The 27,313-nt window shown below is 40.9% G+C and overlaps 7 protein-coding genes across 7 annotated transcripts; 5 read left to right on the top strand and 2 right to left on the bottom strand.

Moving 5' to 3' along the window:
• Positions 1–4,774: 4,774 nt before the first annotated feature.
• Positions 4,775–6,210, bottom strand: MELLADRAFT_101301 (uncharacterized protein; the record flags this gene model as incomplete). The annotated part of the gene is made up of 2 exons (XM_007403910.1): positions 4,775–4,830; positions 5,322–6,210. The coding sequence occupies 2 exons, from the start codon at positions 6,208–6,210 to the stop codon at positions 4,775–4,777; spliced, it is 945 nt and encodes a 314-aa protein (XP_007403972.1).
• Positions 6,211–9,979: 3,769 nt separating this feature from the next.
• MELLADRAFT_101302 (uncharacterized protein) lies at positions 9,980–12,307 on the top strand (the record flags this gene model as incomplete). The annotated part of the gene is made up of 5 exons (XM_007403651.1): positions 9,980–10,054; positions 10,154–10,341; positions 10,444–11,201; positions 11,239–11,379; positions 11,469–12,307. The coding sequence occupies 5 exons, from the start codon at positions 9,980–9,982 to the stop codon at positions 12,305–12,307; spliced, it is 2,001 nt and encodes a 666-aa protein (XP_007403713.1).
• Positions 12,308–13,493: 1,186 nt separating this feature from the next.
• MELLADRAFT_32331 (uncharacterized protein) lies at positions 13,494–15,541 on the bottom strand (the record flags this gene model as incomplete). Its single annotated transcript, XM_007403909.1, has 7 exons — positions 13,494–14,062; positions 14,133–14,156; positions 14,234–14,561; positions 14,640–14,926; positions 15,012–15,150; positions 15,290–15,360; positions 15,466–15,541. 7 exons carry the CDS (start codon positions 15,539–15,541, stop codon positions 13,494–13,496), a joined length of 1,494 nt encoding a protein of 497 aa, XP_007403971.1.
• Positions 15,542–16,393: 852 nt separating this feature from the next.
• Positions 16,394–18,623, top strand: MELLADRAFT_87038 (uncharacterized protein; the record flags this gene model as incomplete). Its single annotated transcript, XM_007403652.1, has 7 exons — positions 16,394–16,427; positions 16,501–17,408; positions 17,497–17,526; positions 17,614–17,846; positions 17,933–18,095; positions 18,170–18,231; positions 18,296–18,623. 7 exons carry the CDS (start codon positions 16,394–16,396, stop codon positions 18,621–18,623), a joined length of 1,758 nt encoding a protein of 585 aa, XP_007403714.1.
• Positions 18,624–19,623: 1,000 nt separating this feature from the next.
• On the top strand, positions 19,624–20,592 carry MELLADRAFT_114910 (uncharacterized protein; the record flags this gene model as incomplete). The annotated part of the gene is made up of 2 exons (XM_007403653.1): positions 19,624–19,802; positions 19,878–20,592. A coding segment is annotated over one exon (477 nt), but the record flags the coding sequence as incomplete, so codon positions are not given.
• A 1,851-nt stretch (positions 20,593–22,443) lies between these two features.
• Positions 22,444–24,101, top strand: MELLADRAFT_87040 (uncharacterized protein; the record flags this gene model as incomplete). Its single annotated transcript, XM_007403654.1, has 8 exons — positions 22,444–22,654; positions 22,753–22,778; positions 22,906–23,106; positions 23,166–23,311; positions 23,375–23,415; positions 23,479–23,569; positions 23,649–23,958; positions 24,027–24,101. 8 exons carry the CDS (start codon positions 22,444–22,446, stop codon positions 24,099–24,101), a joined length of 1,101 nt encoding a protein of 366 aa, XP_007403716.1.
• Positions 24,102–24,776: 675 nt separating this feature from the next.
• On the top strand, positions 24,777–26,840 carry MELLADRAFT_101307 (uncharacterized protein; the record flags this gene model as incomplete). The annotated part of the gene is made up of 6 exons (XM_007403655.1): positions 24,777–25,159; positions 25,328–25,516; positions 25,655–25,675; positions 25,781–26,165; positions 26,254–26,529; positions 26,739–26,840. 6 exons carry the CDS (start codon positions 24,777–24,779, stop codon positions 26,838–26,840), a joined length of 1,356 nt encoding a protein of 451 aa, XP_007403717.1.
• Positions 26,841–27,313: the final 473 nt, after the last annotated feature.

Here is a 27,313-nt window from a genome sequence, read left to right on the forward strand (position 1 = left end):
TTCGAGTAAGCCAATCTGGTATGAGAAAATGAAGGCAGCAGTTTTAGAAGGAAACTCAGATTTAGCAAGAGAAATCTTTAAGAAGGTTGAAATCAGTGAAGATCAAACGATCCCACAAATCGTTGTAAACAGTTATAAGAAGGCAGTATTTATAGAAGGATCAAATAACGACTCAGAATTGATGCCATTAACTGAATATTGGGTGAAACATATTTATGGATTAGATGCACACATTCCTTTAACTATTTTTACTGAGAACTGGATTAACAGAGACCATGCAGCTTGTGGTAGAAATTCGTCATCTAAGAAAGGATCAGGATCGAATGGTTTAACTCCAAAGGATGAGTGGTGGCTAGGCTCTTACGAATGGATTAAATGTGGTGATTTGTTCATTCAATACGTAACAGAGTTATATGATCAAGCAGGTTTCGCTAAAGCGTAAGCAACAAAATCAATAATTTCTGAGGTTTTAGTTTATCTAACAGATACTTTCATAGGTTGCGTAAGCACTTCGACTATGTAAAGGAAATCAATACTCAATTCTGCTGGGTTACTGCAATGAGATACGATATGGCCGTAAGAAAAGTATGTTTAGGTCAACATATAAATGGAAGTCCAGGTGACCCTTCAGCACCTAGACCAAAGTTGTTAGAAATAGCGAAGAATAAGACCGAATCTATGAAAGACGGCTTTGTCGATCAACACGGCAATCGTAAGCTTTCACAGTGGTTTCTTTTATCTTTAACAATTTTGAAACCATTAGTTGACTCGTATAAAAATCTTATTTGATTGTTTACTTAGCATATGCGAAAGGCGGGAAACTAGAACGTTACAGTCCTTGGACTGGTCTAGAATATTCAAAAAATAAAGACCACGACAGCGGGGAGTTTGATGTTAAAGAAGAAGAGGATGAAGAACATATAAAAAAGAGTCACAAGAGAGCAAATTTCTTTGAAGACAAACGAAGTGGAAGAGGTTCCTTTAGGGGAAATAGGGGTAGTTCCTTTAAAAATAAACGATCTAGATCTCCATATCAAAAGAACGAAGAAAAAAGCAAACCTCAAGCTTCCACTTCTTCATGGGTCGATAAAGGAAAGAAAGCAGCTACTAAAGAAAAAGAGTAAGCGATTTCTTTATCTATAATTTGTATTTCATTTTGTTAGTGAGGAGTCACAGAGGATAGACAAGTTGTATAATCATTATCGATTAAAACATTTTTTGGTTTTTCTTTTTTGTATTATCTATCATTTAGTAATAGAAGTCTTAGTAACAACAATTTGTTGAAAAAACTTGATTCAGAAAGTGATGATTGTGAGATGTGAGCAAAGTTTTTTATCAATTGTACAAATAGTGATACAATAAATTTCATACACTAATGGAATGAAATTATCAGGCCACTCGATAAAGTTAAAATAAGTTTGAACAGCCATAATGAAGGCATAGGTGAAAAACAAGTGTCGTATAAGAGTAGCTCCAGGCCGAACTATCAGAAGAAGAGTTCATACGTTTCAGGTACAAATCAAGTTCTAGAGAATCCAAATCCAGGTGAAGAGAAGATAAAGCAATTCGATTATAATGAATGGCAACAAAATCCATGGCCAGCGAAAGTCTCTTGTAACATGAATTTAGCAGAGTGGAAGGCAGAGCTAGAAGACTACGGTTTATTGTTGAAGTACAGATACTTACTTAATGGTTTTAAGAACGGTTTTCATCAAGGAATACCGCCTCATGTAATAAAAAATGAAAAGTGGTATACGCCGGATAATCATAAATCAGCTTTAGATGCACGTGAAAAGATTGAAGAAAACATTAGGAAAGAAGTTGCAAAAGGTCGAATGTTCGGACCATTTACACATGAAGAAGTGTATGATAAACTAGGCTTTTTTTAGAACAAGCCCTTTAGGAGCAGTAATCAATGGGGATGGGTCTTTTAGACCGATAAATGACATGTCGTATCCAAAGTTTGAAGAAGGCGTACCATCAGTTAATTCCTTCGTTGATAAAACAGATTTCGAAACGACTTGGGATGACTTCAAGTGCGTAGCGAAATTCTTCAGAGATGCAAAAAGGAAGATGAGATGCGGTATTTTTGATTGGGAAAGTGCTTATAGACAGATCCCAACACATCCAAGTCAATGGCCATTCTTAGCAATAATGGATTTCTACGGTCGAATTTTTATTGATTTATTCATTTCCTTCGGAGGAGTAGCAGGCTGTGGTTCCTTTGGAGGACCAGCTGACGGTTGGAAAGAGATAATGGAAAAGAAATTCGAACTAGTGAAAATATTTAGATGGGTTGATGACAACCTAGCGATAAAATATGACGAACAGATGATATCGATGGAAGATATTGTGAAGGAAAGCAAGCAGTTGGGGGTCAAGACGAATAGCACAAAGTATTCAGAATTCGCGATAGAACAAAAGTTCATTGGCTTCATATGGAACATGGAAGACAAAACAGTGCGACTTCCATTAGCCAAGCTTGAAAGAAGACGAGAAGAGTTAAATCAAGTTTGGGAGAAATCATCTTGGTCAAGGAAGGAATGGGAAAAACTAACCGGGAAAATTGGCCACCTGACCCTGATCCTGCCTCAGATGAGATGCTTTATGCCAGAAAGTTATCGATTTCTGGCGTCGTGGAAAACTTTCAGGAATCGAAAGTTAACAGAAGATATTTTGCGCGACATGGAGATGTGGAAATTATGCTTACAAGATTTGAATCCAACGAGGTTAATTCCTGACTACACAGTCAAAAATATCGGCTGGGTCGGTGATGCTTCGACGGATTTCGGTATTGGCATCATCATCGGTCGTCATTGGGCCCAGTTCAAATGGAAAGAAGGCTGGCGTCAATCGACCGGTCGCATCGACAGTTCCATCGCCTGGGCCGAGACAGTAGCGGTCCGGCTAGGCCTATTGATGGCAGAGAAGGTTATGCCGACGGCAGGTTGGACGTTTTCCTGCTTGACCGAAAACACCACCACTGAAGGCGTGGCGCGTAACGACAAGTCTCGGGACTACTGGGTCAACGAGGAGTGGAAATTTATCCAAAAACTCTTGCTCAGGCTAGACTGCGACGTCAGCCTGGTCAGGGTTATCTCGGCCGATAACGACGCTGATAAATTGTCCAGGGGCCTGGACACGAAAAAACCTCGAAATAAAAGGATCGAAATCACCATTCCAGGAGATTTGGTCCCCCTCCTTTTCCAAACTCCTTTGCTCACGCTCTCCAAATCACCCGCAATCTGATCGCAAAGTCGTGTAGGTCACCCAGTTTTATTTTTTCAGAAGAAACCTTAGAAGTTGACACTAACACTACCTTTTTGGAAAATCTTCATAAAAAAGGTTAGAATACTACCTTTTGGAAATCTTCATAAAATTTTAGGGTCGTATGATGACGCTCGAAACAGCAAAGGCAACCTTATGTCAGTCCTCACCAGTCACAACTCGAGTTCTTGACGAGCCGAGTGATTTCATCTTGAACCATTCTTGGAGACCGGCGACCATCAAACAATATGCAGCCGCAGTCAACAAATTTTCCATTTTACCGCGGTCGAAGGCATCATCTATTTTTTCCCGACTACCGCCGACATCGTTTACAAATTTATTTTCTGGAGCAACGGACTCGAAGGCAAGCATACAGTCCTAAGCAAAACGACAAAAAGATACCTGACTGGCCTCCGGATGTGGCATGTCCTCCACAACGTGAAATGGCCCCAGGTCGACTTAGATCGCATCAGGCTCCTCTTAGTAGCCGCTGAAAAGAAAAACGAGGGCCGCCCTGCCAAACCGAAACACTCAGGTCTTTCTTTGAAGAACCTTCACACCATATCAAGCTCGCTCGATCTAACGATACAAACCAACTTGGTCATCAACGCAGTTGTGCTGGTTGGTTTCTGGGGTCTAGCTAGGCTAGGTGAGCTAGTATTCAATAAGGATCACCCAAACATTTTCATTCGCCGTCGCGACCTGGTGATTCGCGCGGACAAACAATACGCTACAATCGATATGCGAATGTGTAAAACAGCAGCAGTAGACGAAATCCAGACTTTAGTTCTACACGCACAGCCAAACATCCTCGACCCCATCAAGGCTCTTATTTCGCTGCTCGACACGTTTCCGAGCGGCCCGGATGACCCACTTTTTCCAAGTTCAAATTTCCATGTACCGATTAGTCGCTCAGCGGTTTCTAGGATTTTGTCTGGCGAGGGAATCAAAGTAGGGGCAGTGTGGAGCGGTCATAGTTTACGTATAGGGGGTACCTCATTACGGGCTCATTGGGGAGACAGCGTAAAAAGGCTCAAGCAAACAGGGCGCTGGAAGTCATCAGTTTACAAGTTGTACGTGAGGCCTTACTCAAAAGCTTTGGCAAGTGAGACTCGAGTCTTAGCGAAGAGGTTGCGAGAGCGGTCTTGAAAGCCGTTGCTACTGTTTAAGCTTCTACAGCGTTGTTTGGCCACTATCTTTGTCAGATCTTGTCGACTATGTCCGGTCTTTTCTTTTTATGTCTTCGTCTCCTTTTTTCGGTCGGAATGCAATTTCTGTTGTATGCTTACCCGACAATAATCTTTTTGACCTGAGCTACTGACCTTTGAAGTCCTTGCTCAGATGTCAGTGGAACGTGCCCGAGAGTGGGGAGAGAGCTCCTGTTCAGGATCTCAGCTCGAGAACTTGTCCCCTGAAGATGGGTTTGATAGAGCTCTCTCTCCCTCACTCTCTGTCCCGCCACCGCCAGTCAGACGTCTGACTGGCCCAGCTCTTCGCAGGAAGTCCTCTAGCACATTGACGTCGTCAAGCTAGCAGAGACCTCCTCAAAGATTGCTCGAGGCGCTAGGGTACACACCCGCAGCCAGCAGGCCTCACCTTAAGGAACCCCTTAAGGCAAGTCCTGCACCGGCACTATCATCCTAGTATGATAGAGAGGATTTTATATGCCTTTATAACATACTTCGTGAATTATCACATTCACTGAAGAGTCCTTTCTCACGTAGAAAGCCCCGTGGACGAATGGATAATTTGGCCTTTGAATTCTGCATGTCCTTCTTTGATCATCATAATGATTCCTTTTTCATGATGAAACAAATAACCATCATCAAGTAAACAACCCATACTGATTGATGGACTTCCTAAATCTGGCACATGAAAAGCTGGAATAGTGACGACTCCTCCAAAAGAATTGCAATTGATGAAACCTTTACCCGCTATGTGAATTAGGCCTCCATTGGCTAAAGATACCTCAGAAGTGATTTCAACATAATTTGAGAAAAGATTCTTGTCGGAGACCATGTGATCCGAGCATGCACTATCTAACAAAACATTACTCCCATTCGTCCTGTATTGACATGACAGAGCAGAAGTTTCAATGAGATCATCCATATATGCAGCTTGCAAGACAGCAGTAGTAGCACGACTTCGTGGCGGTGGAACATTTGCAGGGCGTAATTCAGGTAAAGCTACCCAACAGGCATTGGGTCTATGACCTTTCACAGCCGGATTATGACAGCCATTAGTGCAAGTTGGATAGGGAAAACGTTGACCTGGTGGTCGATTAGGTCGATTAGTCATAGTCGCCAAGGCCATAGAAGATGATTCATTGAGATGAAGCTCGTTATACTCGATAAGATGAGCATCTAGCGTATCCAACACGGTTTTGGTCTTCAAGGGTTGCTTAGCAGCTAAGATTGACAATGTTGTTTCCATTGTATTTGGTAATTTGGCGACAATCATCTCAGATATGATTTCGTGCAAGTCGTCAGTGAAATTGATACCACATGCATGCATGTTGGCTAGTGAAGCTCGAGTGTCTTTGATGTATTGACTTAAGCTTTGATAAACGTTTCGGATCAGTGATGCATAAGCTCTTCCTTTGCTTCCAGAGGTGGTCGATTGAAACTTCTCTTTCATAAGAGTCCAAATTGCTAGAGGTTTATTGATAAGTCCTTCAGACTCAACAATGATGCGATAAGCTTGAGTCATGTGACTATACATGATCCCAGCTGCTTTCCGTTGACATATAACGTATGCTTCATAGAGAACTTTTCGTTCCAATTGTACCAGCAGTTCGGTTGGAGCAGCAACAGGAACAGCATCAGGATTGATGAATTCGTCGAGTGTAGCCGACATCAAGGCTCCTGTTATGTTGCCTTTCCATTTGGCGTAGTTATTGTCATCGAGTTTGACAATTCGTAGTCTGGTTTCACTTGAACTCATGATGATAACAGAGATTACAAGGATGAGAGCTAGAATGTGTGATGTGATGTGAGTGTGATTGTGATGAGATGTCATGGATCGATTGTGCGTGAATGTGTGAGTGCGATAGCAAAAAAAAATTAAGCTTCGATAGTGGTGTGGCGTGATGACGCGATGTGATGATTTTAGTTGATACAGCTAGTGAGCTGGGCTCATAACCAATTGAGTGAAAGACCTGTGACGTTCAGGTCATTAGCTTTGATAAAAGCTAATCACACTTGATCAAAGAGAAAAACAATACCTGTGACGTTCAGGTCATTAGCTTTGATAAAAGCTAATCACACTTGATTGAAGAGAAAAACAATCTGATGAAAAGAAGATTGTTTTAAACAAAAGTTTTGAGTTCGATCTCCTATTTGACTAACAAACTAAAAGACAACTAAAGCAACTTACACCTGTGATGTTCAGGTCATTAGCTTTGATAAAAGCTAATCACACTTGGTCAAAGAGAAAAACAATCTGATGAAAAGAAGACTGTTTTAAACAAAAGTTTTGAGTTTGATGAAGAGAAAAGGTTTACAAAGAATAAACGAAAGAACCTTTTAAGAGAACTCGAACTAAATGACGTCACACTGATTTATGATGTAAGCAACAGAAAACTACACGCGCATGATAGAAGAGCGCGTCTCTATCTCAATTACCAACGTCTACTCAACCTCACTCTGTTATGTCAAATGATTGTCCTAGCCTTGAACTTATCTTTTACTGACTAAGCAGGTCGCATTTGCATGTTTTGACAAGGGGCCCCATCACGACTTGCTTGTGCGCTTCACACTATTTTCAAGGAATGACTCTTGAACAAACCCAACCTGAATGGGGTCGGATTTATGGATTCAAACTTTTGATACACGTCAACAGGATGCATTCAACTTTTTCAATAGATTCTACATTCCAATCCATCAACAGGTCTGTTCTACAGCCCAAGGATAAATCCTTTAGTCAGGTACCAAATATGTTCAAATTGAAAAAGTTGCCGGGACACCTTTGGATGAAATGAACAATGTATATCCTACAAAAATACTTGTTACCAATTCAAAATCAGTGATGCGTGTGTATGTGTAATCTAGATGTTAGTGATCCGCTGCCAAAGTAACACCAAAGCTGCTCTCAACACTTATTAGAGAAATCCAAAAAACCCGCATTTGAAAAGTATGTTTGTTCAATCTAGTGCTAACTGAGAGTCTCTTGACTACATCATCATGTAGGCCAACATCACCTATGTTATGGCATTGAAAGTACGGGGATGGACAATGAGCCTGATGGACGTCTGTTGTCGTCTCTCAGTGTCGGGTGAGCTCAGGTGAGCTCCCTTGAAAGTTGAAGCCTCGCGACTCCGAGGGAGTTTTAAGATTTGTCGAGATTGGTATTCCCACAAGTGCTCCCCCGGTGTAAGCATAAACTGCCCATAAGTCCCCGGGCACTGAAGGGGACTTAGTTAAGTTAGGTGTGATCGATACTTGCTGGGCACCCTAACGAAATCGAAAGACAAAATCTCAACAGACCTGCATATATTCACACAACAAGATTATCTCCAGTTAACTCTCAACTTGTCTTCTTGATTCGAAAGTCATCAAATTGTTATCGATCTGCGTTTAATTCATTCTTCGAAATTGCCAGAGTACATCGTCATAGCTTCCATGATCGATCACGACAATCAATACCCTCAAACAGGTGATCTGCGTCTCGGTGTCTTCTTGGGGGTCATAAATATGCCACTCTATTTCCCTTGACCCGCAATAGCCCGCCGACCGAACTCAAAGAACCTTGCTTGAACTTTTTCATCATCTCACGCATGAACTTATAAGGGCTAATTTTGTGATTTAGCTCAGGATGCGTGTTTATCCGATATTGTCGTTCGCCGCCCGCCGACTGAAGGTTGGAAGTGCGCATGGCGACGCCTTGCAGCTCGAGACAAGATTGCCATTAAGATTCCCGTTCATCATTGCTGCGTCTCATCTTTCAAAGGCGGAGAAAGATGTGCATACTTCACAGAAGTTTTCAAAGTTCTTCCGCCAAACGCGAGCAATCTTCAGAATTTCTTGCAGCTTTTGGGATCAACTTTGTCGAAACTGGAACGTGTGTCCTGGCAACATGATATAGCTCTCTGAATCCTAGTTCTGGCTTCACATACTGCACCCATTTTGCCATCTTGCATGGAGCAATCGAACGGGGTGCCGATCACCGGGATCTTAATGACTCACACTGTCCAGAACTTTCGTCTTCTCTTAATTTCACTAATTTCAGAATGACTTTATGCAATCGAGCTACCAAACCCGGCGAGTGACTGGGCGATGAAGAATATCGCAAGATTTCGGGAGTGTAATTTTTGATATATCTGAGAAGGTACATATATTGTCGGGTCAGAAGTGCAATGATTCTCGGCGATAACCCTTCGACGTGTTTCTGAATAAGATTGGAAGTCTAGCTTTTACAACCCAGCCCCATCATTCCAAACAAACACAACCCGTGTGACGTCTTAGTCAACCAGATTTGGTTCCGATTTTTTCAGATGAACAATGTTCCCTTTGTACAAAGAAAGCTCTCGGGATCGACCTTATGAAGCCTCTAGCCCCGCCGGCTTTCCATCTATATGGCAACCACCGTTCTCCCAGTCACATGATGTTGTAGCCACCCCCTCTCTCACTTGAAACCGTGAGCTTAATGCAGCTCGATGGCTTGACTACATACATAGTAAGGGTGCATATATTTCGACTCCGTGACGAACCATGAATGCCAAGAGCCTAAATTTTGACGATTGCCGTAAGTTGACTGGATCATCAAGTTCGGCCTTCTCGCCGAACTCTACAACAGCACACGGAGACCTCTTACAACAGTGTCAAGGTGACAGGCTTCCTTTTGCCCTTTCCGATATCTTTCGTTTGTCAAGTTCATTGCGAGCCTTTCCTGAACGTGGAAGAAAGGCGGCTCTCGAATCTATCAGATCGGCCGCTTCCCTCATTCGAGAAGGGGCGGAAAGGGACTTTCTTCAAAATAGGCCCGCAAGAGAGTTCAAATCAAAGTCCATCGAACCAACCTATCACTGAACATGGATCTTGCATTATTCAGGGCCGGCGAGAGGGTTTTCATGAGTGGCAGTAGACAGGAACTTGTTTAACTGCACAACAACGAAAATTACAATTGTATTTTTTCGTCCGATGAAGCCCCAATCACTTTCCAGTGAAAGAAAGCAATTCTTGAAAAAAAAGCTGGGAGTACCGATTGAATAAACATGAGATAGTGGTACATCAAAGGAGTAGGTAGGCAACATATCGTTCGCCCATCTTTGTGGGAGACTTGGGCGCATTCTCATCATGGTTTAATTCCTCCAGTACTCGGATTCAACCATATCGCATACAGTCTGATTGCGTTCATGACCCAATATAAATATTTGGAAATGGGTTGGATCAATCTTTACGCTCGCTTGCCCATAAGTCTCGAGCCTCAGACGAGCGCATATAACCAGTTGTGTAAATATCTCTTTCATATTTTCATCTTCTTGTACCTGTTCCTCCAAGGATCTTTGAGTCATCATAAGAGCCGAAGAATCATTTTATTATATTTTCTATAAATCCTACACAAGTCTAATCTGCTGTGAATATATTAACGCGTATCAAAACTTATCTCGTTTGAATATCTTTTGTTATAAAACACCTTCGCGCCTCCAACGACGCGCGGAATCTTGATCTGGCACAAACCCATTTTCTGTCGCGCTTTTCATCACATCGTGTAAATGTCAGAGCACAGCTATCTTTCTGGGAAGACCTCAACGAGGAATTCCAATCGACAACGGCGGTTCAATCCAATGGTCTGTGGTCAAGCTCAGGTATTTTTTGCGCGCTTCAATGGTTTCATACCATAAGCGTTTTTGTAGTACCAAAGCTCAATTTCGGTATCATTTTGACAGGGTACCTTTGCGAATAAGACTTCGAATGGTATCAATGGGTTTACAGGTCTGAGCAATCTGCTACCCCGCTTACATTATGCACCAGGACCGCGCATCACCGGCGCCTCTGGTAACGTGTCACAGTTTCCATCAAGCTGTATCCAGTATCCTTGTCTGGATAGTGGTAATGGTTTTCATAATTTATTCGGGTGTGTCATCTGCAGTTCCCAATCTTTCAAGCTACATCTTGACATCAACACAATAAATTTAATGCGCACCATCTGACATTCCTCACTTTTTGCCTGACCCAGGACCTCTGATAATTCGAGCCCTGTAGAGATCAAATGCACAACGGATGTCTTCAACTACGAAAACGACTGGAGAAGACAAGAACCTATTTCGGCTCTATGCAATCCTTTAGCAGATTCGAACAGCCTGGTTCCATCTCACTCCGATGCGACTGTGGTACAGCATTTTTGGCAGCACCTGGATCCAGATGTGTCGCAAGTCAGCGTATACACGAAATCAACCCGCCAACGTAAACGCACAGTTCACTTGCGCCCCAAGAGTCCAAAGTACCAAGGTTTGTCTAAATTTGCCGCCCCCACAAATCTGGTTTCAGGTATTCTACCTACGGTGTCAGCTACTAAGGTTCTCAATCCACCAAAAGTCGCCCGAAGTTCCGAAACCCAAGTCAAGCCCCATCTCTCACTTAGTATCCCCAAAAAGCTGTCCAATCCGTCCAAGGTCAAGAATAATCCTCGCAGTAATTCAACAGCGTCTCGGGCTGAAAAGTCTCAGTTTTCTGCATCAGAGACTCCAATAGACTTTCTTAGTACCCTTGGAGAAGAGGAATGGAACAAGAGGATAGATGCCCTTGGAAAGATGGTGCAAAAGCGTAAGAATCAGTTTTTGAAAAATGGGTTTGGTGATGCATCGGGTAAGCCTTTTTCGCCCGATGAGCCCTCACTAGAGAAGAAACCGGTTCCGAACCGATGGGTTTGGTACATGCGATTGAGCATGGAGTACGACAAGGAGATCGGAACAGTCCTTCCCTCAGGGGGCCCAGGTAAGCTAAACGGCTTTTTTCATTCATCCTATACAAGTATTCTCAATTCTTACCTCACATTGTTTTCACGCCTTGGCAGCTGGATATCTCAAGTATGGATGGGATCGGATAGGAAAAGCTGGGAAAGAGCCATATCAAGAGCTTGCTGATGTATACTCCGCCGAGAGAGTTAAGCACTGTAAGGACCCTCTTTCCCGACTCGTTTGCGAATGCGTTCTGAAACTCACCCAAATTATTATCTTTTTACGCGAATTTCGAAACTCATAGTATCGGAACATGGAATTGCAATCTCCGATGGAAAAGATGTTGAACATCGAAAAAAGAAAGACTTTCCTACTCCCTCTTCTGCCCTCTCGCGAAGCTCCACCATCGAGTCATTCCCCAATCGCCCAGAATATGACGACCAGGGTCAAATGAAATTGTCATATCCTATCTCATCTGACGGTGATATCCAGAAAGGAGAATTTTACGATAGAGTTCTGAGCCTTGAATCGAATCGAATCCAGCCAGAGTCCCTTGTCCAGGCAGGCATACTTCATCGTGAATTACACTCGGACTTCAACCCACGTATGAACAACTATATGGAATGCATCGATCCTATCATATATCAGGAATCGATCCTACCAGCAGTCAATATGCCACCCATCAGTTCGACCTCTGAACCTTTTTTCAGCGAGTATTTGTCCGACAGAAGTAATTTTATGTCAACTTACCTGCAATCACAAGACTTCCTCAGCGCTTTTGAACCACCTTTGACCTCCGATCAAGCGTCGACTGGGAGCGATTGGGCCCCCTCTCCCTTAAACAATCAATCACCTTGGCCTTATCTCAATATGGTCCAGTCTCCACCTCTCGGATCGAATGGTATCGAAAGTCCGGAGCTTTCCGCGGCCTCCTTACCAACGCCTGCCAGCCTCACGAGTGAATATAACGAACATTTCGCTGCATCTCAAATGATGAATGAGTTTATGAACGCAGATGATCTGATCTCGCAGAGGCTTCAATCAGATTCATCCACTGAGGAATTCTCGTGGGATTGGACAACATTTGGATTTGACCAAACAGACTTTATCTGCAACGAAAATAGTCCTTTTCCGTTCAATTAAACTATGTACGCCTTTTAGAACCAAGCTCGTGTTGTGTGTTTACTATCAATGGCCTCGATTCTTGTTGACGTATCCGAAAATATCAACTACGTGTAACATCTTAGGTTCCTCGCTGAAGTATATCACCTGTGGTAATAGTGTTTATATTCCAAACTCTCTCTTGTTTATATTTCCACTTATTTGTCTTTAAAGAGCATCAGTCTCTCTACGTCTCGATTTTGTTTCTTTTTTCGTCGTGAAGACGATCATGTAAAAAGATGTGCATAGATGTACCTGCTCATAGCAATATCGCACTGAAGATGTGTTTGACTTCTTTGGATCCGTTGTTCAGCTCTGAAGACAAACCTCAATGAGTCTCACAGATGTAAATAATGTAATTGTTTGTAACTCTCACTAGTCTATCGTGTCGTTCTGTCTGCTTGTTTGTTTTGAAAATTGTTCTTTAGCTTGATGTGTACATAACCCAACAGTCTATCTGTATCGGATTTCCTCCCTCTTTGATGCAATATCGTTTCTCCAATTGCCTTGCATCCTGTTTTTAACAAATTGATCTTCGTTTTGAACAGGACAACCCTTTCTAGGTACATCCATATTCATCCGTCTTTAGGACAAATTGTCTGATTGATTTCTCAGCGAGGCAGGTTGCTTTGGACTTCACACCTACATACATATCTCATTGTTGTATACCCACTTGCCATGTTGGCCCACCAATAGGGTTGGATCACTGCGCGTAGGAATGAAGCCTTGCTGTAACATGCAGTGGCATCGCCTGCTTGATTGTCAACAGCCTCAGTGTAGTCCTGACATCAATCCACAAAGGAGTAGATTTCGACAAACCAACCAAGATGTTATACATTTGTGTTGGTGCCCCATCGTTCCCAAACAGAACTTAAAAAGCCTACACTTCAAGTAAAACCAACACAAGTTTGATCTAGTGCTACACACTCATGGTAGTCAAGACTTTATACAACCATTGGGTTTAACATTTTTTTTTGCTAGCACTCAACAATCCTTGAACATATGCTGCGAAGAATAGATTAGAAAAACAAGGTCCGTGTGATACATTTAAACAAGGAGTTGTAATCTTTCAACTTATAAACTGATTGAGGGGATTTACAAAAATACAATCGCTTCAAGAGAATTGCAATTTGATGGGTTTTGAGGTTTGACATAAAAACCGATTTGATTATTCAGCTTTACCACTTTTTTCCAACTGTGAGTCATCAAGTAATTTAGACAAAAGATAAACTACCCCTGAACCACATGCACAGGTAGCATAACACAAAGTTGGACCTTGTGCCCAATAAAGACCAGTAGCGAAGAGTGGACCAATAGCCCGACCAAGCTGACCAGCCGATCGGAAATCCCCTAAAGCCTTTCCCCTTGCAATCTTTGAGTCAACTTGTTTCGAAACATCTTGTTCATCATCGCATTCGAGACTAGCCAATGTATTCAACGAGTTCACAACTGATGCACTGACATAAGCGAGTGCTACAGCAGCTGAATAGAGGACTATCATACTCGAGAAATTCATTTCACCATCAGCCATATTTTTCGGGCCTGGATGAAGAAAAGGTAAAGTGGCAAGAAGGGTAAGAGAAGTGATACAAGCAATGACCCCGTTACGAACGAAGCTCAATGGAGCCTTTTTGGAGCGACGAATGTGACCCCCTTGAAGCAAGGAGGAGAGGATGCCGATCAAGCCAAGTAAGCGACCATTCTGAGCGTTCGTGAAAGAGTAGAGGTCGTAAGTTACTGAAAAGGTTATTAGGAGAGTGTAAGTCTTAATGATATAAACTAATCAACTTAAAAATTGATCACATACAAAATGTCAAGGTAAACTCAGCACCTAAACTCAAAACCAAATCGTCAGATAGATAAATCTTATCCCGCTTCAACAGTATAACAAAGAAAGAAAACACTCACCAGAGAAAAAGAACAAAAACATTGAATGTATGCGTGCAAGAATTTTCAATCTTTGATATCTCTGTTCTATTGTTCTTTGACGAGTCGGTTTGGATATAGTATCTGATTTTTGACTAGATGAAGTTTTCTGTGCTCGATCTTGTGAACATTGTTTGGTTTCTGGTAAAGCAATGGCTAGGAAAGCTGTTTCGACAAGTAGTAAGATCACGGTGATCGCTGCAGGTGCAGCGTAAACATTCAATTCTGTTCCACCCATCTTGACAGTATTACTCGTTGGAAGTTGCATTGCAAACCAGGCACCTAAACTGGGACCCAAAGTGAAGCAGACCTGAAGTGTAAGAAAGAGACAAAGAGATTAGAGCATGTCTGTAAAAGGGAATTTCAACTAAAGTGAAATCACTCAAACAGAAAAAGCAATCCCAACCAATGCCAAAGATTTAGCACGTGTTGAAGGATCAGAGACATCACTAATAATGGCGATACTAAGTTGTACATTTCCTTCCGAAAGTCCACCAATGGCTCGAGAAAGAAGATAAGGACCAAAACTAGTCGAAAATAACCATAACAAGGCAGATGCTAGATTTCCAATCATGGTGAGTAAGAGAATAGGTCTTCTACCGAATCGATCTGATAACCGTCCAATGTAAGGTGACACAAGAAACTGGCAAAACGAAAAGATCGATCCAAGTAACCCTACCATGGAACATTCGAAGGATGTTTGGATGTCAATTTCTTTATGTATGTTCTATCACTCAAGATCGCATCACGCTCAACTCACCCCCAAGGATGGTGATGTCCCATTTCGAATGTGTCACGGCGCTTTCAGTAGAATATGGCGCTAAATGACTGGCTCGCATCGACACCAGCGCTGCCCGCGATTTTCGAATCACGCCAAGTATACTCGAAAGCATTGTTCCCTGCGATAAGGTGCAAGCGGCATCAGAAATCCAGCAGTTGATCGGTATTGATCACGCTACAGGTAGAGCAAGCCCAAGCCATTTGACGGTAGTACAAGCCTTCATGGAAGAGTGATTGAAGTTCGGCTGATCGACCCACTTTGCTAGATTTCTCGGCCTCCACAAATGATGCGATTAGTCTAGGAAACAGCGGCAGCGGCATGGTGAACGCTATCGAACAGGGTCCGCAAGAGAGAGATGTACTTCATTCAGTTGCGGATTTTGAAACACTTCATTTCAGAACAAGATTCCAGTAGGTAAAGTGTAGAAACCCACCTAGTAAGTCCAACAGCAAGGACAAGAAGATGATACGAACCACTTTACGTTGTAGAGCTGATTGTTCCTTATCCATGGTCAAGCAGTTACGGGCCAGATGAAGGGAATGCGATGAGCTTTACGATGAGTGACTTGAGTGGTGGTGATATGTATCACCTATGACGTTGATCGGTCAGTTCAAGTGGTAGGCGCGACACGCTCGGCACGCCAGACAGCCCGCTATCAGGGCGCGCCTACATCCCACTTGCTTGTCTCCTTGGCCGGTCGCTGCTGTCACAGTCCAGGCCACATAAATTGCAGCTCTTAAAATGCTCATGCAGGAAAGGCTGGTCCCCGTGCAAAAGTTCAATCCTCGACAGCCAAAACCATGAATGGATCTTGAAGTAAATGAAGTACAGCCGTATTTATACTTGATAAACATTTGAAAAAAAAACCTTTTCGAATGATAATCACAGCAATAATCACAGCAAATTGTAAATACAGGTACAGTAAAGATCATCAACATAGAAGCACAAAGTTTTGCTGTGATTTAAGTGCATGTGAAAAACAAGTTGAAGTTGAATGTATTCAATGGAATGTGAAACCAGTTTAGGCTGTGGGGGGCATGTGTTTTTGAGCTGTGATGAAAGAGTGGATTGATTGGGGAGATCATGTGATTTGAGTGTTACATGTGTAGTTTGATATGTAATTTTGATTTTTAATTTGAAGACTTTATTAGTGGCTCTCAAACCTGACCCAGTTTCAAAAAACCCGGTTGCCCCAGTTGAATTTTTGGCTGGGAGCTGTCAACAAATGTCAACTTGATACACAAAGTTACTGCCAAAAAACAACTGGGTCAACTGGGTTTTTTGAAAACCGGGGCAGGTTTGAGAGCCACATGTGAGTGACTGACTGAGTGAGTGAACCTTGCGCGCTCAGCCGTCTCAGCATGAATCCGTCTTCATTACTTTTAGCAAGAACTCGTAAGTGATCCTTTCTATAGCAATCAACTAATCATTCTAATGACTAACTAACTTCTATTTGTTATACCATCAGCGCCAGTAGCTTCCACTTCAACTTATTCAACTCATATTCCATCTGCAAGACCAAATGATCATATCTTTCAACAACAAGATTCATCTTCTTCAACCACTCCATTACATTCTCCAACTACGATCAATCCACCTAATCGAACTCTGAAATTATCATCTAAACTACAAACTTCAAATCCAGATGGATCTTTACCTAATCTACATCCGACTTTTCGTTCAGATACTTCAAGTCCATGTCAAGGTACCGTTCAAATCATAGTAGAATCAACTACATTCTTAGTACACAAGGAAATCATTGTGTTTGCTAGTCCGTTCTTTGAAACGATCATTGGAGGTGAATGGGCAGAAACGTGTGATTTGACTAGTTCTCAGGATCATTCACAAGATCATCCACACGAATCTGATCTTACTATTCAAAACTCATCAATCGATCCATATTCAAGAACTGGGCCCATAGAAACCGGTCAATCGGATGATGAACCATCCAATTCTCAGACTACTAATATCTTACCCACTCCATCTACGGTTCCAGGCTCAACTGGTTCACTTCTTCCTGATCAATCAACTTCACAAGACTTTAATCCTCTTTCTGATAACATCGATGGTTCATCATCCAATGGGGATCCGACAGGCGATCAGCTTAATCGATCACCATCCTCTCTTCCATCTTCGCTTGCCGAAGCCTTTCACACAACCGAAAAACCATCGACTCCTAAAACAAATCGATTGAATGGTCCTTCTCCTGCACTGAAACATATGATTTCGAAATCTAATCTTATCAAACCAGTCAATTCGACTCCCCAAATCTCTAAAACTAGTAAATCTAATCAGATTGAAGCCAGGATTTTTCTTCAAGAAGAAAAGGCAGCTCCGTTCCAAGATTTATTGATGTTTGTTTATCCTCATTTAGAGGTAAGCTGATCTATTTACACAACTACAAAATCATAAAACGAAAGAACTGTATCTGACGTTTGTTTTTGATGTTTGATTGGTCTTCCAGTGTGTTTGTACATGGAATAATGCACCAGAGGTAAATGCATCCAAGTACCACACACCATAACTCATCAATAGAAGTTGAACTAACCATCCGACTTGTTTCTTTCTTTCTGTTTTATAGCTCATGACCATGTCAAGAAAGTTTGATATGCCATACCTACAAAGACATGTTTTAAACTTTTTACTTTCATCAGCTGCAGGTAAACCGATTCAAGCCATGAAGATTGCAGAAGATCATCAATTACCTGATTTGTATAGAGAAAGTTCACGTTTCCTTTTAGATAATTGGCAAGGTTGGGATCCCAAAGAATTAGATATCTTAAGTTCTGAAACTTTATTGAAACTTGAAAAAAGGTTAGATGTCATTCTCTTGATAGGTTTCGTATCAATTCCAATGACGATCTTTTTGTTGAAAGTTTGGTGTTTTCTTTTTTTTGTAGAAGGACTTGGTTCTTAGAACGTTTACTTAAATTGGGTTTAGTGAATTCGTCAAGAGATTATGTTTGTCCACCTACTTGTTCGGATCCACAACATTGTGCAAAATTAGTAGATGATAAATGGAGAAGTGCATGGGCTTCTTCATTTAAATTTGGACCACCTCAGGTTGAGTGTTTTTATTGAAGTTTGATTTCCGATTTGGAGGGGGATAGGTTTGATTGATTTTGGATTTCATGTAGCCTAGTAGTGTTTATCGAGCTTTAAGGTGTTTAGAACCTAGTTTACATAGTCCATCTTTATTGTAAGACACTTTTGCCTGATAATCCTTTTGTACATCTCAAACTGAAACTAAGTTTCTTTCACAGATTACCACATACTTCATGTCAACAACATGCTATCCGATTCTTTGCTGACCTCTTCGACCGAATGTTTTCTCAATTCCCAGCAAGAGTAGGAATTAATAACAATGTGACTGGTACTGGTACAGCTACAGGTACGGGCACGGGTACAGGTGGAGCTGCTCATTCACATTCGAATTCGTCTCATTTCTCTTCTTTAGATCCAATACCTGTTCCTATCACCTTGAATGGAACAAGTGTTTCAAAAGCTTCTAGACATGCTAAATATTTTTTACATGTTGAACTTTTTGAAGCAGGTGGGTTTGGTAAAGATAGAGAAAGAAGAATTTTTTGATTCATTAAGTCTTGTGTGTGTGTGTGTTTTCTTTTTCTTCTTCTTCTTCTTCTGTTTATCATCATCTTTTTTTTTGTTTATCATAATATACATATGTGTGTAGAAGAGAACGTATTCTTTTTTCTTAAATGTAGTCATTGTGATGTGTAGTATTGAGGTTATTATTGGGTTTTGGTTTTGCCTTTGGTTTATGAGTTTATTAGAAAATAAGATGACTGGTCAAATTTTATAATTAGATTTTTTTGGTTCACTTGAATTAAGTTTCAAAGGGTTTTGAGGATAAGATTTACTATCAAGACACCTCTTGGAAAAAGGGTTTCTTCACAGGTTGATTTCTGGTTTTTTTTTTGGGATATCTGAAGCCCTTTAGATTGACGAATTGAGAAAACTGAATCAACTTTTCAAGGTTACCTTTGTAGTCCAACTTGGTTTGCAAAACAATTGAAAGTGTTTTGTGAATTTTTTTGTACAAAATGATTGATCACAAAGAGGAAGGATTCTTTTTTGATTACGGCTATCACAGCACAAGCTCAAGGAGGTGTAGTCTAGCCATGAAGAAAATTGGAAAGATTTGTTTGATAAGAAAGGTTTTGGAAAATGTGAAAATGTGCAAAGTGTGATTATGTCATTTGACCAAAGTGCAAACCACTACTGTTTGAGGCGGTGCTACGAATCTATGGAAAATTTGTCTCTTTATTACTCAACTATGTACAAATGTAACGGAAGCTATCCTGGAAGTGGTTCTCAGGGGTTTTGAAGAGAGCGTTTTGCGGTTGAAGCTAGCTTGATGATGTGACACATTTTCGATGATTGTGAATAAATCTTTGTAATGATTGAATTGATGTGATGTGATGTGATGTGATTTGGGATGTGCTTGTTGAAGGTGGTCTGGTAGAGATTGGTTGAAACTTGGGGAAAATGTTGAGAATCTACTTGACTACATACATGCATAGATACTAGATTGAAATGTTCTTTTGAGTTGATTGAGTAATCTCGCTCGAGCTTGTTTCCCAAACTGTTCTATTCTATTTCTATTTGATTCTTCTTTCAAGGATTTCTTCCATTCTACTCTGATCACTAGTAGGATGTTTAAGTTTTGATTGATTTCTTTGAGTTCTTCTCGAGCTTTTTATGTAACCTCTGTTTTAATCACGGCGCTTGTTTTAGTTAATTTATCTGGTGAGTCAACTTCTTCTTCATCACTTCGGTCGTCTGCTCACCGGTTTTGATGTTGGGTTTCATGCAAACTTTTAGCTCATTTTAAAACCGACTTTTCCTTTTTGTTTGATTTCCGATTTCGATTGATTTTTAGGAAATCATTTCAACTGTTATCCCAAATATTTTGATTGTAACGACAAACAAAGAAGATAACACCGGCTTCATCGGAGATTTCTTTTCAAAGACCGTCATTTCAATTCGAATCAGTCTACAAAGCGTTCAAGGAAACTCAGTTTGGGTATAATACATATATATCACGGAAAGCCATTCATCATGCGTTTTTCAGATCAAGTGTTTGAAGAACTTCAAATGCAACCACAAAGTCCGACTCCATCCACTTCATATCGACCTCAAACCCCATCATTAATTTATGAAAATGGTGGGATCATCACACGAAAACATGCTAAATCTAACTCACAATCACATTTTAATTCAGATCAAAACTTATCTCGTTATGCATTACAAAAACGATTAGATGCTCAACATTCTTTACGTTCTCGTCGTCAAACCGGTACTTCATCTGAAGCTGAATCAGATGGATCTCTACGATTTCATTCGATTTCAACTACACCTTCTTCACCTCCCTTATTACGATCTATACCTTTATCTAAATCAACCGAATCTAACAGTACCCATCCGAAATCATCTTCAGAGATCATTGGTCGATTAAATATACCTGATCATCATCCTAAACCGAGTACGAATTCTAGATCATTCAGTCGTGCTTCGTTTCGTTCGATCAGTTCGATTGGTTCTAAAATCCGGATTAAACTTTTTAACTTTTGTCAAACTTATTCGAATGAGATCGATCCGGATCAGCTTCCGTTTACATGGGCACAGTTGAGAGAAGAGTATGAGTTACATTTGGCTCGTGGATCGATTATTGAAAGATGTTTGGTGGATGTTTGTATTGAACCTGATCGACCTGATTTATATCGAATTTGGATAAACCGGGTGGTAAGTGATCAAAACGAACCATAACCTACATTTTGAAAGTCAAAGTTTTTAATTGGTTTGTGTTTTTGGATTCAGTGGCGTTTGGCCGATAAATTAAGTCCAGCTTTACCAGCTGCACTCTTACACACCTCAGCCGAAGGATTATTACCACTCTTAAACCCATTAAGAGAATCCTTAAATTCGATTTCCGATTTGATTCCATTTAGATCTACATCAAGAGAATTAAATCAACTTGAACATCTGTTGGCTCGTGCTTCTAGATTTGCAGGTTTGATTGAAAGAGTGATTGAGTTAGTTAGTCAAGTTGGTTTGGTGAAATTCGAATTGATTGGGATCGTTTTAGAACCTGATCATTATTGGACAGGTGAAATTAAAGGAAAGACTGGTAGTGGTGCTCATTATAAAGGAACTATACGTCGATTACATTGAGAGATTTATGGGTTTTTTCATTCATTAGGTTGATGGTTTGATGGGTTTTATAGGGGTTTTAAATGTGGTTTAGTTCGGATTTGGTTTTGATACTTGCAAAGTTGGTTTATACATGTGTCTCTTTTTTCATATATCTCTATACCTTGTTATATGTAGCAATTCAAGAATTATATAACATAGTAGTCTCTTGGTATGTGTGTGTTTTTTTTTGGTTTTTTTCTTTTACTTTGATTGTTACCTTTAGTAAACTTTGTAGTGGTTTTGACGTTTTTTTATGTTTTAATTTTATTTTTGTTGGTTTACATGGTTTTTTCCTTTGAGTCATTCACTACATCAATAGTTTAAAGAAGCATGGAGATATATATCTTGTTAGTTTTTTCTTTTCATTAATTGAAGTGAAGAAGATTTCATGATAATGTTTTGTTTTGAGAGTTAATTTGATCTTGAATGTGAATGAAGTTGATTTAGTATTAAGAAGTGAACAAATTATACTTGGTGTCACCTGTTGGGTAGAAGGAGAGTGAAATGGATGAGATGTCTTTAGGATTCATATCAAATCATCAGCATTTGGCTTCTACTAGAACCTACAAACTTGGAAAGAACAACCAAGGATTCAACTTGAAGTGAGATTTATATAGTGGCAATCCTGATGATCAAAATAGATTTCAAGACATGTCCTTCATAGGAGTTTGAGGTATCAAGTGGTGGTAAACATGAAGAAAGTTGCATAAAAATGGTAGGAGAAAAAATCAATGAGAACTCAATTCATCAAGACTCTTTTTCAACCACAACTTCAAGGAGGTGAATATGTAAATGATCCACATTTTTTTCTTTACCCCTTTAATGTCGATAGCCAATATCATACCACCTATTATAGTTTGGCATCATATATTCAAAACTCTTGTAGCACATTCAAAAAACGTTGCATTCTGATGTATGCACTCTTGTACTTGCATTTTATCCACGTCATACTTCTGAGGCCTGCCGCCTGGGTCATTTCCCAAACGTTGGCAATGTTTTCCTGGGACCTGCAGCTGCTTTCATGCGGGCTATTGTGAGACCTGCAGTCACGTGAAATATAGTGGGTGTGACATCCATAGCAAAAGGTTGACACCCGCTCGTACGCATACAGGCTACAGCTCGTGAAACAAGTTGAACCCCAATCATCAACTTAATCGACCGATACACATTTCACATCACTCACTTTATACGCCACATGATGACGTCCTTGTGGCAATCCATTGAAACTTTAGGATACGACGCCATCGATCGTGGTTTGATACCTGATTTCATTTTACGACCGGCTATTCGGTTTATCTGTAGACAAAGACTTTCAAGTTTGAATCAAGGATCTGAGGAAGAACGTCATGAGAGAAAGATGGGATTTATTGAAGGACTTCGGGGAAAACCAGTGGCGATTGAACAAAGTTGGGTTTCATTGGATTATGATTCATTTAGGTTATCTTTCGATGAATGCTTTGTTTGCTTGCAATTTGACATTTTGTGAATCTTTGGTAATCTGTAGCAAAAGCCAACGAGCAACACTATGAAGTGAGTTTCTCGTCGTTTCATACATTCTGGAGATTTGGATGAGCGATCAAGTATTAGAGATATCTGTCATCTAATTTACCAGGGTGTTGAACTGATGCGTTGGTTCTGTTGATTCTGCGCGAAAAAGGTTCCAACAGAGTTTATCAAATCTTGTCTAGGCTCACACATGAAATACTCTTGCTGTTTATTCCTTGGTGGTCAAGAAAATCTAGACCAGGGAGAGGTATTGATGTTGGAGGATTATTGTGGTAAAGCTAAATTAAAAGATGGGATGAAGATTTTAGATTTAGGTTGTGGTTGGGGTAGTCTATGCCTTTATCTTGCACAAGTCAGTCTTCATTTCATTTGAGAGAAAGAAATTGATCTGATGGTTCATTTGTTTGGTAGAAATATCCAAAATCACAAATCACTGCTTTAAGTAATAGCCGCACACAAAAAGTTCATATAGATTCCTTGGCACAGGGGAGACAACTCTCGAATTTGAATGTGGTCACTGGTGACGTGATGAGTTTTGATTTTCCATCTTCGAACTCGTAAGTCATTTAGCTCTTCTAGTCAAATCAATATGAATTATCGATTAATGGTTGGCTCTGTAGCTTTGATCGGATCTTGTCTATTGAGATGTTGGAACATATGAGTGAGTAAATCTTTCTTGTCCAACAAAGGAGATTACTACAGAGCGTTGAGGATCTGTGGACAGAAAACTACGAATTTTTGTTCAAAAAGGTTTCAACCTGGCTCAACCCGGATGGATTGTTTTTTGCACACGTCTTTTGTCATACAATACATCCGTTAGCATTTTCACTCATGTTGACTTTGCTTGTGGTGATCATCCAAAAGGTGTATACTGATTGAAATGATCACATTTAGTTATCATTTTGAGTCAGATGATGGCTGGATGGCGCAAAACTTTTTCTCAGGTGGAACAATGCCTTCACTTGACCTGTTTGCATACTTTCAAAGAGATCTCGTGTTGGAAAAGTCTTGGTATATCAATGGGAAACATTATGGTCGCACTTCGGAGTTATGGCTCAAGCAACTCGATGCAAATGCACCTATGTGGTTGAACCAAAGAAGAAAAGATGCTAGTACTGCTCTCAATGGGAAATTCTCAACTGAACAAGAAATCAAAGATATGGAGAAAACTTTCTATCGATTCAGGACGTTCTTTATAGCAGTTGTAAGTGACTACCAAGATTTTTGATGGTGGTACTCTTACTGATGATTCGTTATACACATGGTCAATAGGCTGAATTTTTCGCTTTGGACGATGGTAAATCGTGGGGAGTGGCGCATTATGTATTCAAGAAAAAAAGTAGCTAGATCAATTGATGATCCATCAAGAAGATAAGAAGCTGTGTCGTGATGATCGGTGTTCTTTCCTTGTGAATTACATGAACAGAAGTACGAATCTCGGACCGCGACACCTTAATGAAGCGGTCTGAATAAATTTTTCTGACCTCAATCACTGCACATTGCCAAGTTCTTCAATGAGTTTGTTGACGCATATTGGTACGTGAGTAGGCTGAAGTGATGTTACCATCAAAGTAGCCACCACTGAGTCTTCTGCTCTGTTAGCGCTAGGTATGAGATACGTCTTTTTTCTATGCAATCATTCAAATCTTGTGCTTCCGTGCCATTCTCTTGAGTCTATCAATTCCTATTCATCCAAGATGATTCGGGGCTTACAATTTTTCCGGAAACAAAGCTCTGATCACTTTTACTCATTGCCTGGGAAACTGTGCTTATCAAACATGTACTCCCGGCGTTCAACTGAGCTTCAGGATCTTATCACGGAGATATTTGCTAATTGTCACATGGTATTTTGAGTTGATTGAACGACGCGAGTCTACCGATACCTACCGATACAATTTCGCGACTGAAAATTACATCGCCAATAAGCTGTACTGAGATACACCTGGAAGCTTAATCGGCTAAGGAAATATAAGCGTCGAGCATGTATCTTCGTATTCTACCGAATGGCATCATCATCGGCTTATGCCCAGCCAATATCTCGGTTGCTTGTGCACCATTTCCGTTTGGCATCTCCGCTTCTTTGCTCATCCCAAATGTCAGACTGATATTCATCATCCCTTAACATCTTCAACAGATATGGGCCTCAGCACAATCGAACTTGTAGCTTCCTCACTTGGAACGAGCCTTGTGGGTGGCGTCAGTATCCTTTTAGCATCAAAGCTTGATTTTCTGAAGGAACAGCGATGGAGAGGTCCAAAGGTGGTTGTCTGTATCGCGGCTGCTGTCTCCGCCATCCTAGCTTGGGCGACCAATTTGATGGAGGTCATCACTCGAGAGCAAGAATCGGTTCAAGGACAGAGCTCAGGGCCAGGCATAGCTTATGGATTGATGGTTTTGGTTTTTGGGTAAATCCTTTCAAGCATCTAATCATATCTGTACACACTTGGCTTACACTGTCAAACGTCTTTGAACATTACATTTGTTTCCAACTGACATACCTCGACCGGTTTTTTTTGGGCATATGTTACGAATACTACCCGTCCTTTGATCAATCAATAACGCCTCGATTGAAGCCTCACAGGTACTTTGAAACGATTGACCGCCTGGTCCCGACTGAATCGAGAAAATACAACATCAGTAGCCTTACAGACAACTCTCACTTGGGTTGCATGGATCTTCATTGCATTAGCTATGATCGAGAGCCTGGTATTTCTTTTCATGAGTATCATGAGCGTCCAACCTCCTAGTTTGGTACTCGTGTGGTGAGTGGCTATCGAATTTATCACGATCATCTGATGCAGGTTATCGTTTCTGACAGAGAGGTGATGAAATATTACCAGCGCTCTCTTTGGGTTGACTTTTTTGTCTGAGATGGTAGTGTGGTTCTCCTTGATACTCAGTGGTCTTAGGATCAGTTCACGGTCAGTCAGAGAGGCTTGTCCGCGGAATATCATTACAGGAGCCATTCTTGTTTACTGATGAACTATATATATGATTATATATGATTTTTCGGAAAACTGTTCTAGGGCTATATCGGCGGTTCTTGAGATGATTTACATCTGGTCATTGATCGGCTATCTTTTAACAAATGCCACGCACAACATCTCTTTCAAACCGATCTATGAAATATGTAAGCATGCGGAAGTTCGCCTATCGAGTTCTTTCTTCAAACATGGTCATATAACCGCTTCTAATTCACTTACCTTTGAAGATTTCAGCTCTGGGATCTTGGCCTTGATCGTGATTGCTGAGTGCTCCCATCCTAGCGCGTTTCCAGATCTTGCAAAGGAACGGATCGCTTCACGGAGGTCGGAGAGTATACCAGAAAAATATGACTCACCCAGAAGTTTTCTCTCGGTCCGACTTGATTCAAGCAACTTGTCGGAATGTGCTAGAGACATTATTAAAGAGGTATGTACCTCTGATCAACTCTTGAAATTTCACGCTGTTTTTCAGTTGAAAAGTTGTGGGATGTTGATGTTGATGTTGTGACTTCCAGGCCGGACTTGGGATACAAACAACAACTGAGGGAACCACTCCAGGTATTCCACAATCCGGGAAAGCTGTCGGTCATGGATCTTCCGTTGATCAGCGAGATCATCCATCTGATTCCGAACTATCGCGTTTCGTCGATTGCACAACTCCGTCTATCAGTTATGTCTCACAAACAGACCTTCCAGAGACCATCAAAGATGCAAGCATAATAGAAGAAATAAAAGAAAGTAAAGATTTGATCCATAGAAATCACTCGATACAAATCGATGCCAATGAGGATGTGAGTCATATGGGCCAAAATTCGAGATCTTCAGTAGGGATTGGGCGATTGAAAAACGCAACGGAGCCAGCCGTCTCATCGCCTATATCGACGTCAGGTTCAAGTTTTTTCTCTGCATTGCATTGATGTAAGCAATAAATTTAATTACATCATGAGTGTTCAGCAAGTTGTATCTTACAATTGGTTCAAATGCTTGGGTCGAATTTTAGGCTCTTTTAATTTTTAGAACGACTGAAGGATACGAAATCAGAGGGATCATGATAATGGGACATGTGAATTCAAGCAAAGGCTTCCTCTCCAAGTCAGGATAATTATGACATTGAAGGAGGCAAGCGTAATGAGTAGAGCGGTTTTGAGGATTTTTAATGCGATCTTTGTGCGAGTCTCAAGATGACCAAGCGAGACTTTTTAATGCCCATATGTACTTGTAAGACTTTAATAGTAATGTTCTTGTTCATGAAGTCAAATGATGTCGAGCTTATCCCGCTCGCGCACATTTTTGATCTCAAATTTGATTGGGTATGAGAGCAAAAAAATGCGGGTTAGTATGTCCTTCAATGACAAAGATTCGCTTTGCCATCATGAAATAATGGGAAAAATTGATCTTCAACCTTATTGAGGTATTGTTAGACTTTGAGGCGAGGCAACAAGGTGGCCCAGCACCTCCTCCAGCTAGGGCTGTGACCCGGTAGCAGGCCTTTAGGTCCGGCCTCGAGAGCTGCCCGGCCCTGGGTAGACCCAATAGGCTTGAAAAAATGCACAGGGCCAACCAAGGTGCAACCTG

The sequence above is a fragment of the Melampsora larici-populina genome (assembly GCF_000204055.1).
Source record: "Melampsora larici-populina 98AG31 unplaced genomic scaffold MELLAscaffold_1, whole genome shotgun sequence".
Taxonomy (NCBI): domain Eukaryota; kingdom Fungi; phylum Basidiomycota; class Pucciniomycetes; order Pucciniales; family Melampsoraceae; genus Melampsora; species Melampsora laricis-populina.